At 41.8% G+C, this 13,395-nt stretch overlaps 1 protein-coding gene across 1 annotated transcript; it reads right to left on the bottom strand.

Annotated features, from left to right (window-relative positions):
- Positions 1–10,250: 10,250 nt before the first annotated feature.
- On the bottom strand, positions 10,251–11,234 carry kcnk9 (potassium channel, subfamily K, member 9). The gene has a single exon (XM_085790260.1). The coding sequence runs from the start codon at positions 11,232–11,234 to the stop codon at positions 10,251–10,253; it is 984 nt and encodes a 327-aa protein (XP_085646386.1).
- Positions 11,235–13,395: the final 2,161 nt, after the last annotated feature.

The raw sequence follows: 13,395 nt of genomic DNA, 5'->3' as shown, positions 1-13,395 counted from the left end.
AATTAAGCAGATTAGGGTCACAGTGCAGCACGGTGATCTCTAATGATCTCCAGCTTAGTGCCAGCCAATGTGCACACTCATGGCCAGACCCTGTTGACAAGAGTTTGTTTTCATTATCCTCAGCAGGATTACTGTATATGCTAATATTAAATGAGTTGTAACTTGCTGCTGAAATGATGATGAAGTTAAATAGCAGGGGGGAGAAATTCTGCATTTCGCTGCCCACTAGATGGTGCCAGAGACCGCCTTCGCATAACAGCATTCAACAGTGGAGCTTATGGACTTGTCATCATCATCATATAACCAGCTGTCACGGAGCTGGTGGAGGGGAGCGCAACCTGTACAAGCTGTCTGTGCATTTGAATGGAATTTGAAATTTACAAATCAGAAATTTCAGCTTTTCCTTCTTGTGAACTTCTAACCCTGTGTATGGAAAACTAGATTCTGGTAGGACAGAACAATCTTCCCTGTGTAACTTAAAGATTACTCATTAAAGGTCCATATATTATACGGTAGATGTCTCCTTTTGGTTATAAAGCAGCTCTAGGTTCTATATTAATACTGTGAAATTATCAAAGCCTCAGTCCACAGAGAAATGCACACAGCCTGTATTCAGAAACTGAGCCTTAAAAATGAGGCATTGGGACTATAACTTTGTGATGTCACATCAAAGCACTAAAGGCATTTAGCCAGCCCCAAGCCCCGCCCACCTGGACCCATCTTCCAATCGTGCAGGATTTGGTTTCTCTGACTGTTTATCTAAAATCTGCTCTATTGTTATTCAATCACCCAGAAAAAAGTCAGCCAATCAGAAGAGAGGATTAAACAGAGGCTACTCTCTTCAGATTGGCTCACAGTGAGAGGAGATGTAAAAGTACACTGAGAGGATTTTTGGTACAGAAAACAAAAACCATGTAGCTTCTTATACATCAACACTTAATTCAATAACCAATCATTTATACGCTATACGTTGGAAGCAGATAATATTATGAATTGTCGTTATTATTCTATCATAATTTCAAAGTCCAGAAATGAAATTAATTTAGGTAAATGTCTGTGTAGGATTCAAAGTCTTGGAAGCAACTGAACAGAGGATAAAGGTGCTGCAGCCACCAGCGATGTCTCTAATATTGTCTCCATTGACTGGAGTTAAACTTTGATCAAATTCTCTTCCAAGCGGCAGCGCCTGATAATAGTTTTTCAGTATAAATATCTTCAGACAGGTCAGATAAGACAATGATGTGGTGTGTGTGTGTGCTGCCTGCAGGAAGATCTGCAGATCTTAATCACTCTCAGACAGCAGCTTGTTTTAACTTTTGGCTCCATCGCTCCCACATCAGCCTCATTTATTGTATTTAGAGGCAGACTGCCGCAGATGGATGGGACTCGGGTTTGTGCGCGGTTGTGCCTCCTATACAGAACATCCATTTTTCACCCAGCAGACAGACTCAATCATTGTTGAAAATCTGCTGTTCTCCTCTCGTCTCCCTCTCTCGCCTCGGGGGCCCCAAAAAAAGAAGCGGCATGTCACCACCTGCTTATTGCGACGCTTCATCATATCATTGGTACGGTGGAGATGGTCCCGCTGCAGAACAACTTGGCTCTGCTTACATGATCATTTAAGATGCAAAATTACAGGCTTAACGCCAAGAGAAGGCCTCAACGCCCCTCTGCCACTGCTCTTATTGTGTCGTCCTCGGCGTTGCCTGACGTCCGTGGCTGACAGTATAATTACTGCAGTGTGGGAAGGGATAAAAAGGGACGTTGCCTGCTCATTCTCCCACCTACTGAACATCCAGCTGCACTGCATGGGCCACTTAGAGAAAAGAGCACTTCTTTTATCAGTCAAATTGACTATAATGCAGCCTTATTGGCCACGGTAGCTTTGACATAGGCTTTTAATATTATCCATATTCAGCAATATCTTAAAGAGTGATGGATTTTGATGGATGTGAGCTTGATGAAACAGTCCTGAAAGGAATAGTTTGACATTTAAGAAACAGAGATAGGAGCTTTTTTTGCCAAGTTCTAGATGAGATGACTGATACCACTTATATAGTATATGTCTGTCTAGGTTGCTATAGCGCCTCACTGCAAAGAACTGGAAGCTTGGAGACTTTAAAGCTCACCATAAGATAAGGTCTTTATTTGTATCTTATTTATATTCTACATAATGTTTCACCACTTTATTTTGTAAAACGAAACAAATAAGTTGTAATATGTTATCTAATGAGATAAGCAGGTTTTATGCTAAGCTAACTACTGGCTCTACTTTCAGAGAATTAAAGAGCAGAATTAATCTTCTCATCTCACTGTGGGCAAAAAAGTAAATAAGCACATTCATTAAATTATTCATTGAAACTGAGACTTATAAAAATAGAGTGAAAGTTAAATGAGGTGCAGTTTTCTTGCGCCTAAAACTTTTATACTGTGATTTAATCTTTATCCGAAAGTCTGAATATATAAGTGTGGAACTGTTAAGTATTGCTCACAGTGTCTCTTTATATCAGCACTTACTCTTGGAGGCCAGACTTCTCCGATTTGAAAAGTTGGAAAGCTAAACCTTGACTTTAAAAAAGTCCCAAGAGGTGCGTTTAAATAATTATCACATTAAAATTGATATTGAATTAGTTCAGTTTGATAAAACTGGCTCATAGTGCAATTGAAACTGTAGTTTTAATGGATGCATGATGGTTTATCCCAAGGTCTGCTTTTATCAATGAAAAACTAATCTGTGAATTTTTGAATGAAAGGCTCATAACTTACACTTTTGCCATGTTTAATCAAAAGGGTTGGTCCATAACGAGATATAGCACCAGAAACCATCTCGGTGTAGTTTCACATCTCCTCTTTCGCACAGCAGATTTCAGGTAAAGACGTCAGGTGGGTTGGGCTTGGGGCATGGATGAGAGCTGTAGCTGCTTTGTTGTGACATCATAAAGTTACAGAAGTCCTGACGGCTTGTATTCAAGGCTCAGTTTCTGAATACAGCCTGTCTGCATGCCTCTACGAACAAAAGCTTTAATACTTTCACAGTATTAATATAGAACCTACAGCTGCTTTGTAATCAAACTAAACATGAAAATCTGCCTTTATATAATATGTGCCATATTATATAAAGGCAGATTTTTTAAAATAACCCGTGAGCTGAATATGACAGACAAGACGACAGAGGGTTTCAGAAGGAGGCTCATCATTTTTATTCAAGTGTGTTATGGCTTCAACCAGGCTGTGTAACCCAGTGAGTCATCCACACCAAATCATGCACACACACGCACCAAAAAAAAAAAAAAAAAAAGTAAAGAAGGAAGGGAAAAAAAAGAATGAAAACATACAAATGTAAAATGTTCATTTCACTCTGAACAATTCTCAACAATCTACCATATTGGAGTGTACTGTACAGACATCAGTTTCAAAATTGTGACAGAAGACGCAAATGGGTTCGACATGACCGTCGAACCGCACGGATGCCAACGAGATGGGATATAATCTCCTGTAAGGAATATGGTACATGGTATTATTTGTTCATCAGACCTACAGAAGAACCTATTGCAAAGGATATTTCACAAAGTTATGGAACACAGCCTTTTTCTGTTATATTGTATTACACAGATAGTAGTGCAATTTGTGTCTCTTTGTCCCTGTTATAGGAAAACATGGCACTGTTGACAGAGAAATGGCCTGCACATACTGCCACATGCAGTAAATGACGCCTGGAAGCCAAGCACAGCTACTGCGCGCACCGGAACGCCGATAAACAGCCAAGTAACATTAAAGTACCGCCACACCACCTGAATCCTGTTCACCTTTGTTTGTCCACTTTGTGTGGTTTGATGCCACATGGCAGGGAAATGTGAGAGAAAAACTAAATAAATGTTGCACTGTTTGTCTGTTGAGGGCGGTGGCGGTGGTCGTGGTGTGTGTGTGTGTGTGTGTGTGTGTGTGTGTGTGTGTGTGTGTGTGTGTGTGTGTGTGTGTGTGACTGCCTCTCTGCGCCATCTGTGTTATAGAGTAACATTCAGTTGAGGACCATCAGCATGACACGTGGTGCAACGGCAGACGAATCTGAGTAATATGCGCGCATGTGGGAGGGGTATGAAAAACGATCCGACTCTCGGCTCATGAAGAGCAAATGAGTTCATTTGTTTGCCGCTTCCCTTGAAAAGAAGATCCATTATGGCTGATACATTCCCTAAAATGTTGCTTGGTAACATTTGACTGTGAAGTGAATGGAAGGCAAGGCAGACGACGCATCGCCATCAGTGACGCTTAATGTGGGTAGATATTTGCTCGACCCTATCAGCATTGGAAATGTGTAAAGGATTTGTCTGGTTTATCGCAACTTGGGTTTTATTCTCCTTGTTATGGCAAAGCTCTTAATAGTTATGGTAACCAGCTGAGACCTTTGAGCAGAGCAGCGTCCAGGGAGACAGGAAGTGGTGTTAACAAGCCAATTGTTTAGCCAGATTATGCTGACTAACATAGAAATGTTGGTGATAATCTCTTATTATACTGGAAAACTGATTTACAGCTGTATTAAGTCCAGTGAAAAGACCAAAACCAAGAATGCATCCAACCATCTAAATACCTTTGGATTCCCTGACCCTGTTTGTGCCCCTACTGAAGCTAGAAATCTTTAAAGCTGCACATGTCAATGCCTTTATGTAAACAATGGATCTCACGACCATATGTAACCTAAGGCTTTACTTGGAGTGACCAACCAATTGAGGATTACCACAGAGTTCAGCACTTACGCTCAATTTCAAAAACTTTTGAAAGTATTTTGAATGATAACCGTTTTGATTTTCTCTGCCACTCTGAACAACAAGAGGTGAGGTTAAAAAGCTCAATGAGACTCATTGTACTGTTCTACTGTAGATACTGTGAAGAAGCTAACAGCAGGCAGAGAAAATAAAGGGTGAACTGCTGAGCACAGTGAAAGAGACAGACATTTTTTCTCAGGGGCTGGTGGAGAACAAAACGGAGCTAAAAGGAGGCTCAACAATACTGAACTTGAATTCATCAGGACTCCAGATACACAACTTCAAATGAACAACTTCAACTATTAATGCTTCCACTGCTAACCACAAACAGGTTATAGTAACCTTCACCTGGCCTGTCTAAATACTCAAACAGGACTAAAACATCTGCTATGGGTCTGTTTTCATTGTGGCAGCATCAGGACCGTATATGTTGGACTGACTCAGAGGAAACCACAGCCTCCTTCATAACGATGGCACATTGTGAACCACTGATGACTTTTTAATTGCTTTTGGAATAAGACATACCAGGCTGACACCAGACAGACAATGCTTATTAGCAAGATCAGTCCATTGTTGGTTTTGGTATTTTCAGGGTTTTGCCAGTCTTATCCCTTTAAACCCGATTAATCTTCTGACTGCTTATGTTGTCGTGGCATTTCCCAAAATATTTAGCAGTTTCCCCTGTGTGCTCAGCACTATTCTATTAGCCAAAACTAGAATAAAACCAAGTTGCTATGAACTAGAATAATCTTTGAAGTTGTTATATGATAATCATGTATGTATTTTTTAAAAGTAAAAAAAAAAAAGAGTGTGTTAATCTGCTTTGGCGCTGGGTGTGTACTTGGTTCTATATGGCAGATCAGATGTAGATTTTTCATTTCATCTGTTAATATGAACTTTTTGTTGTTTTTTTTGTCAGGACTTAGATCTGTCTATACATTAACCACTCTAAAGCCAGACCTCCGTAAGCTTCTGATGGGTTTGCTAAAGCACAAACAGATCCGCAGCCATGATATAGTTAAATGTGCCCACTTCAACAGAAACACTGACGACTGTTTCTTCAAGGCACGTATGCTAATGTGTAAAAATACATATGCATCTCAGCCATGAAAAGGCCATTTTTATTCCAAAGGTTGTTATAAACATATTGTACAGGATATTTAGATAAGCCGGTATAGTTCCAATAATGAAACAATGCTTTTAAGGCTTATCTCAGACTCCACGCCTGGTTACGTTTTGTCACGACTGAATAGGATCCATGGCATTTTACCATTTGCCCAAACAGAGTGGCATTCACCTTGTGAGGCATGCTCAGCTACCCAGGAAATTAATAGAAGCCTGTTAAACACTAAGCTGCAAAGAATACTGACGGTAACGCTTCTTTAAAAGTCAAGGTCCAGAAATTCAATGTAAGAATAGACGGTTTCTGGAAATATTGATTGAGTCTGAAGGATAGAGCTCGCTAAGGGGTTTAAAAACAGCTCCCAGCCCTGTGTTAACTTAAAAATAAAAGCTCACCTTTGCCCCAGTCTTTACAAACAATACATAGTTAAATATACATTTACAGCTAAAAACGCATTTAGAAATCATGTCTCAGCACATTAATTTAGGAGCTCGGGGGAACAGAGTGAACATTTTGACGGCTAGCACTGGGCCAGCTGTGACAGAAAAAGGCGGCTCGGGCTTTAAAACAGGCCTATAATCAACACAAATATCCAGAATTGCATCAAATATTTTTTTCCAGTCCTGTGGCTCTCATAAATGATGCCGCGATGCAAACTGACCCCTCGCGTTAACACATCCGCATCGGACACGGCACTTTGCCTCAGTGAGATGATGCATCTCAGTCGCATTTCTCCGAAAACTCGACTTGGAAATGAGGATTTCATATATATATATACATTGTATTGTGTATTGTCTTTGTTATAGGAGTCAAATGAAGAGAAAAGAAAAGTGATTCATTCAAACCTGAGAACAAACATTATTGTACATTTTCTTTGAATGGAAAATTAGAAACCGGGTGACTAAAGTGTGTCCCTTTTAAAGATCTGCTGGGCTTTGGCAAAAGAAACAGCTTGTGTTGTAAATCATTCTTTAGGACTATTTGCCATTAAAATACTTTTAGAGTTATTATGAAATTATTTCCCCATTCATCACACAAAGTTCATGCACTGATCAGATCTTTCAAACATTAAAAATCCTCCATATCCCTTTTCTTTAGTGGACATTTTACTCAAACGTAAAGGATCATACTGATGTTATTAAGTTTTCTTTCGCTGTCCCCTTGTGTTTACTCGCACACTTTACTTTAGCTTGTTTCCATGTTGATACATTTTTCAAGTTGTGTATCCCTAATGGCTCCAAAGGGCATCCAAACTTCAAACGGTGTCGGTTCAGATCTGCACGCTTCTTCTTCTTAGCGAACCGTTCTGCTCTCGGTGGTTAGATCTGACTCAGGGTCAGCTGCTACGGGCATGCATCTCGTACCGCGTGGGGCTTTGAAGGATGATCATGCACATCCTTTGATTAAAATTTACACTACTTATAAATTCAGCTGGAGTAATTTAATTGCACTTTGGTAGCTGCAGGTTAAAGACAGAAAATCCACCTTCTGATCCTCTTACACTGTTTTATGTCATCACCACTGTGGATGTGTGTAGATTCGCTCCCCTCAGCCTGACTCATCAGCTCAAACCGGCTGCTACTGGATCAACATTTCCCATAATGCTTCACTTTATGCTTCCCATCACAATCTTCTACTGTATCAACCATGAATTCTGTTGGAAATCTAACCGTTTCAACTGGATTATTATTAAAGGGATAGTTCAACATTTGAACATTTTGGCAAATTGGCCCATTGCCATAATCCCTATAGTGTTAGGATTAGGTTCACTACCTTTAATTGTCGGTGCAAGCTATTTTTAGAACAGCAGCGCAGAGCCACGAGCTGCTCAGAGCTACGCTACGGAGGCTAAAGGGATTTCTTGGTTTCGCAAGAACCCAAGTGGACAAGTTGCGACCTGCACATTCACTCGCGCTATGAGATAATAACGGAACGTTACAAGATGGTTTTGCATGAATTTACCTCGAAAACATCTCTGTCTCGTAAAGTTCCATTATTGTCTCATAGCGTGGTGAATGTGCAGGTCACAACTTGTCCACCAGAGCGTTTTGGAGTTGTTGGATTGTGTATTTGATGAGTTTGATGAGGGAAACCAAGAAATCCCATTAGCCTCCGTAGCGTAGCTCTGAGCAGCTCACGGCTCTGCTCCACCGTTCTAAAAATAGCTTGCAGCAACAACTAAAGGTAACGAACCTACTCCTAAAACTATAGGGATTATGGCAATGGGCCAATTTGCTAAAATGTTGAACTATCCCTTTAAGCAAAATACTTTTTTTTTTGATGAATGAAGCTCTATATTTATTGTTGGTAGCAGAGTCTCACACCAGGGACCAGTGTTTACGTCCAGAGGCCTGTCTGTGGTTTAGGCTGCAAAAGCACTCTGGTTAAGGTCTGGGACAGGTTGTGGTTTCTGTTCAGTGTAAATAAACACACAGTGTCAGAAGTCACTGAACTTTTTCTGTATTAAACTGAACCACAATCTTTACCCGCACCAAATGCTTTACAGCCACAAAGAAGTCAAACGATGCTGCAGCAACTGCACATTTTACTGAATTTATAACTTGCAGAATAGATGGACTGAGTTCATATCCTTAATATGTTACTGCAGTTGATTATATAACATATTTGCTGTTGGAGTTTAGATGTAAGCAGCTGTAGAGAGGTGGTCGACTCAGCCTGTGAAAAATGTCATAGTGATGTCATCAGGGCTGGGCTTGAACTTCCCCTCCTGAGGGTTTAATTAACGGTGCCTGTGTGTGTTGCATCATGGGAATAGTAGGACCCAGTGTTTTCAAAGCTTGTTTTACAATGAGGACCAAAAGTTTGGATATCTCCAATTCTGCTAAAAACAATTTGCACCATATATGTGTTTGCAACAACAGCGGATACTAACTGATCTAGATGACCCTTGTGTTGGCACATCGGTGCATTGTTTTCCTGTCTATTAAAGTCACTGTAAGTAGAGAAATGGGGTCTCTCCGCCTCTCTTACAATGGAGCGATCCCTCCATGTGTCAACTGAATACTGTGGAGAGGAGCCGGTGCACTTTAATTGGACCGATTCACTAAGAGTGTCATAGGGAGAAAAATACAAAACCTGGCAAATGATACAAAAACACAGACTGGTGCTGTCAAGATGGGCAAAGTGATGTTCTAATATTCCTTTGAAAAAAAAAATAGAAACTTGGTCCAAACCAGTGGAATATCTGTTTTTGTGTGAGCAAAACAAGACAACAAGAGACATAACTACTTATATAAGTGTTCATCTGGGTGCATATTTGAAAGATATTCTGAAACAGGGCTTGTGTAGATTGCTCCGTCTGGTTGACCTCTTCACAATCATATCACACATCACTGCTGAATTATTCATTCGTTTCCACTGAATTCGTCAATTGCTGTATATAATCAGATTTAGAATATCCGTTTAAAGCCTCAACACAGACTCCCACCAAATATCGGCAAATCTGTTTAGCTGCGTGGTTAGAGGAGGGTGGATTTTCCTTTAGATCAATTTTAACTGTCACTATGGCAATAAAAAAAAAAGGCAGTGGGTGAAATTAAAGCTTTTCGTGGTCAGATCTGATTGGAGACGAGGGAGGGTTGGAGGGTTGGGGAGGGGGGGGCAATAACAGCAGCATGATCCTTTGAAACCAAGACAAACAGACGCCCCGTCGCACAGCTGCTCCGGAAACAGGCTAAAGAATGTCACAAAACCATGGCACACTTATTTAAATGACATCTAATGCACATGCTAGTATTGGCAACAATATTTTGGCTTGATGGCGTGGTGAAACCGTTTGAAATATATATGATTGCTTATAGAAAACAATACCTGATGCTTTTAAGTCATTTTAAATTCTCTCTGTCTGCAGTGAGGCAATGGAGTAGTACACAACGGTAAAAGTTTCTTCAAGTTAAGGTGAAACAAGCATACTCCCTTTTTGAAAAATAGCATTTCCCCCAAGTGTGCATCATTTGGTATGTAACCAAAGTTGATATATCAATTTTGTACTGCAAATCTGTAATAAGGAAGGTCTCGTAAGTTTGTGTTTAGTGTTTGTTTTTTGTTTTTTTAAATGGAGCAATCTCTTGAAAAAATAGACATCCATGCTTCATGCTTTGCATCCCATTGTGTCCACGCTTGCTGTTCGGCGTAGTGTTCTTCATCTGTTCCCAGGAACTCGTTTTTATATTACATAACAACCAAACAGGGAAAAAAAGTGCTGAAATAAGATTTGGTAAGGAGCAGCATTGGAAATGTTTGACCTTGTGTATAAAACATGGAAACTTATTTTGTCCTGTGTGTGTGAGAGAGAGAAAGTGTGTGTATATATGTATGTTATGTGTGTTTGTGTGTGTTAGGGTTTAGATAGATTTCCTTCTCCTCATGAGCTGGTGATTTTCTGTGAAGCTGTGAAGGCCCGGAGACACCGAGCTGATGGGCGAAGGGAAGAAGCTGTTTTTCAAGGTGCTGGGCGAGATCTCCTCGATCCTGTAGGAAACCGAGTGAAAGTACTGATTGGGGTTCAGCTGCGAGCTGAACGAGTTCTGATGGGAGAAGGCGCAGCCCAGGCCCCCCATCCCTCCCCCAGAGCTGCCGAAGTCATGCGAGTGGTAGTGCATACAGGAGCAGACCGACTGCAGGTCCGTCACCTCCGCGCGGTACGGCTCGCGTCGCCGCCGGCTACGCTGCAGCTGCGACTCGTCCTGGATGTGGATGATCATGCTGTTCCGGTTGCCGGCCAGCGAGGCCCGCTCCTCGGCGTCCCGCCGCTCGTCCTCGCTGTTCATTGTCAGGAAGCGGAGCACCACCAGGTTGAGGAAGGCCCCGATGACCGTCAGGCCCACCAGGATATACATGAAGCTAAAGGCCACGTACAGGGGCTTCTTCTGGAGGGCCCTGTTCTTTTGGAGGGCCACAAAGTCCCCGAAGCCTATAGTTGTTAATGTGATGAAGCAGTAATAGTACGACTGGAAGAAGCTCCAGTCCTCGTAATGGGAGAAGGCGGCGGCGCCGATGCACAGCGTGCCGATGCAGGAGAAGAATCCCACCGTCACCATGTTCTCCATGGAGACGTCGGTGATGCTCATGCCGCAGCACTTCTTGATGCGCTTCAGGAGGTACTTGACAAAAGTGTTCATCCTCTCGCCCAGGCTTTGGAACATGACGAGAGTCAAAGGGATTCCCAGGACGGCATAAAACATGCAGAAGGCCTTCCCTGCGTCGGTCCCCGGCGCTGCATGCCCGTAGCCTGGGAAGAGAGCAAACAGAGACAGGAAGAAGTTAGTGATGCAGAAAGCTGTCGCCCCAAAGGCCTGGGTGCTGGGTGCTGGGTGCTGGGTGCTCATTACAGCATCATCACCTGCTCCTTAAAAAAGCTTCTGTTTACAAACATGACCAAGCAAGAAATTTCCCTAAGAGTCTGCGAGTGCAGCCAAAGGGTGGGGGGTGGCATTGAATAGGTGCATGCCACTGAAATGTTTCTGCTCATTAATCTTATTTGGGCTCAAAGATTATGGTGGGCGGGAGGAGGAGAGGTGGGGTGGGGGGTGGGGGGGTCGGGGGGGGGGGGTGTCCAATTAGTCAGAAGTTTCCGGTGAGGTAGAGGAGTTTGGAGGAGGGATTGGATAGGAGTATGGAGGAGCCAGTGAAGCTTTTAGCTTAATTAAACTTTATCTTTAGACCACAAGCTGCTGACTCACACACAAACAGACTTAAAAAAAATCAACCTATGGGGCAAACAATAGGATTCATGCACCACATGACTTTTTAATTTTCAGATGCGATATAAAAGGATTTTATGTGCTTTGCTGGATATGTATATACGTATATATACACACACACACAGACCTATTGGAGAATTTCACATCAGATTATGAATGGAGCCCACTGCGGGTGAATATGCAGGGCTGAAAGAAGAGAGTCTTATTGATTATCTCTCCTCTACCACAGCCCATAACTGTGAGTATTAAACACCAACCACCGTGGCCAAGAAACACCCACCATCAGCTGGCAGGAGTACCACCTCAACAACTGCCTTACGAATGGAGATAGAACATTTCTGGTGCACTGTACAACATTTTTTTTTTTTTTTTTCTGTTTTCGATATGTCCTGATATGGATTCTTTGTTTTCCCATATGGCTTTACACCCACTCACACATGTGTTTAGTTATGCACTTCAAATAAGAAAAACAAATTCCGTAGTCTGATTTGCATCAGCAATGGAAGTACTGACTGTACTGTATGTTTGCATGTACAATATGTGTTTTTGGCCAGAGGTTTTATCAGAAGCAAACTGCACCAGTTGGCTCTGTAGTGACTAGTGTTGCACCAAGATTTGGTAGGTATAAACATTTAATGTTGCAGTATGTTTATCGCCACGCTATGAGACAATAATGGAACTTTACGAGACAGAGATGTTTTCGAGGTAAATTCATGCAAAACCATCTTGTAACGTTCCGTTATTATCTCATAGCGCGAGTGAATGTGCAGGTCGCAACTTGTCCACTTGGGTTCTTGCGAAACCAAGAAATCCCATTAGCCTCCGTAGCGTAGCTCTGAGCAGCTCACGGCTCTGCTCCGCCGTTATAAAATATCTTGCACCAACAATTAAAGGCAGCAAACCTACTCCTAAAACTAGGGATTATGGCAATGGGCCAATTTTCCAAAATGTTGAACTATCCCTTTAACAGTAGGTCTAATGTTGGTGTGATTAAAAGTCATTTATTCCTAACAGTGTGTTGCTGCTCCATAGATATCTTTAGCTTCTTTCAGCTCATTGTTTTGGTTTTCTGTAAACCTTCAATCTGTACCAAACAGCAGGCAGACGGTTAGCAATCAGCTCAACAAAGAACTTTCAATGGAGACAAAAACAAAGCAGAAAGGAGAGTGGACATGTCACAGCCACAAGATGAACACAAACATACGACACACAATCAATGCAGAGGGAACATTAAAGTGAACTTTTTATGTTTTGTTTTAAATTTCTCAAACTGCCTTCAAAGGATGTGAATGTAACCTAGGCTAATTCACAGCAATTTTCCCAGCATGCACTAGCCTGCATTTGGGGTTCTCTCTCTCTCTCCAAAGTCACAGGATGGAGTGAAGTCACAGAATTTGTCCTTGTGTGCACACATTACATTACAGAGTAGTGTAAAGTAGATCTTCTCTATAATAAAACAAGAGCAATGAGAAGCAGCATGAGGATAAGTATCCCCCCAGCCCTGTTGGTATCTGAAGGACAATTAAAGATTGCATCTGAGAACCAGGGCTGGTATTAAAGTGGCTGGCTAATTCAGAGCAGAATCAGTCGTAGGGATCTGACTCTGATGCTGGTTCTCTGCTCAAAGAACAAATGGAAGTGGAAGAAAAATCCAGCCTCTTATCTCCACGGGCTCAAGTTGTAGCCCACAGCTAGCCGATACCACGGTAACGTTACAATCCCTGTTTACATCCCCCAAAGCCTCCACATGATGAGAGCTGTTGAGCAATATTATCACACAAATCCA

This window comes from Trachurus japonicus, chromosome 11, assembly GCF_045865225.1.
Source record: "Trachurus japonicus isolate A0001 chromosome 11, Traja_1.0".
Lineage (NCBI taxonomy): Eukaryota > Metazoa > Chordata > Actinopteri > Carangiformes > Carangidae > Trachurus > Trachurus japonicus.
Note: the sequence above shows the minus strand (reverse complement) of the source record. Positions and strands in the feature narration are given on the sequence as shown.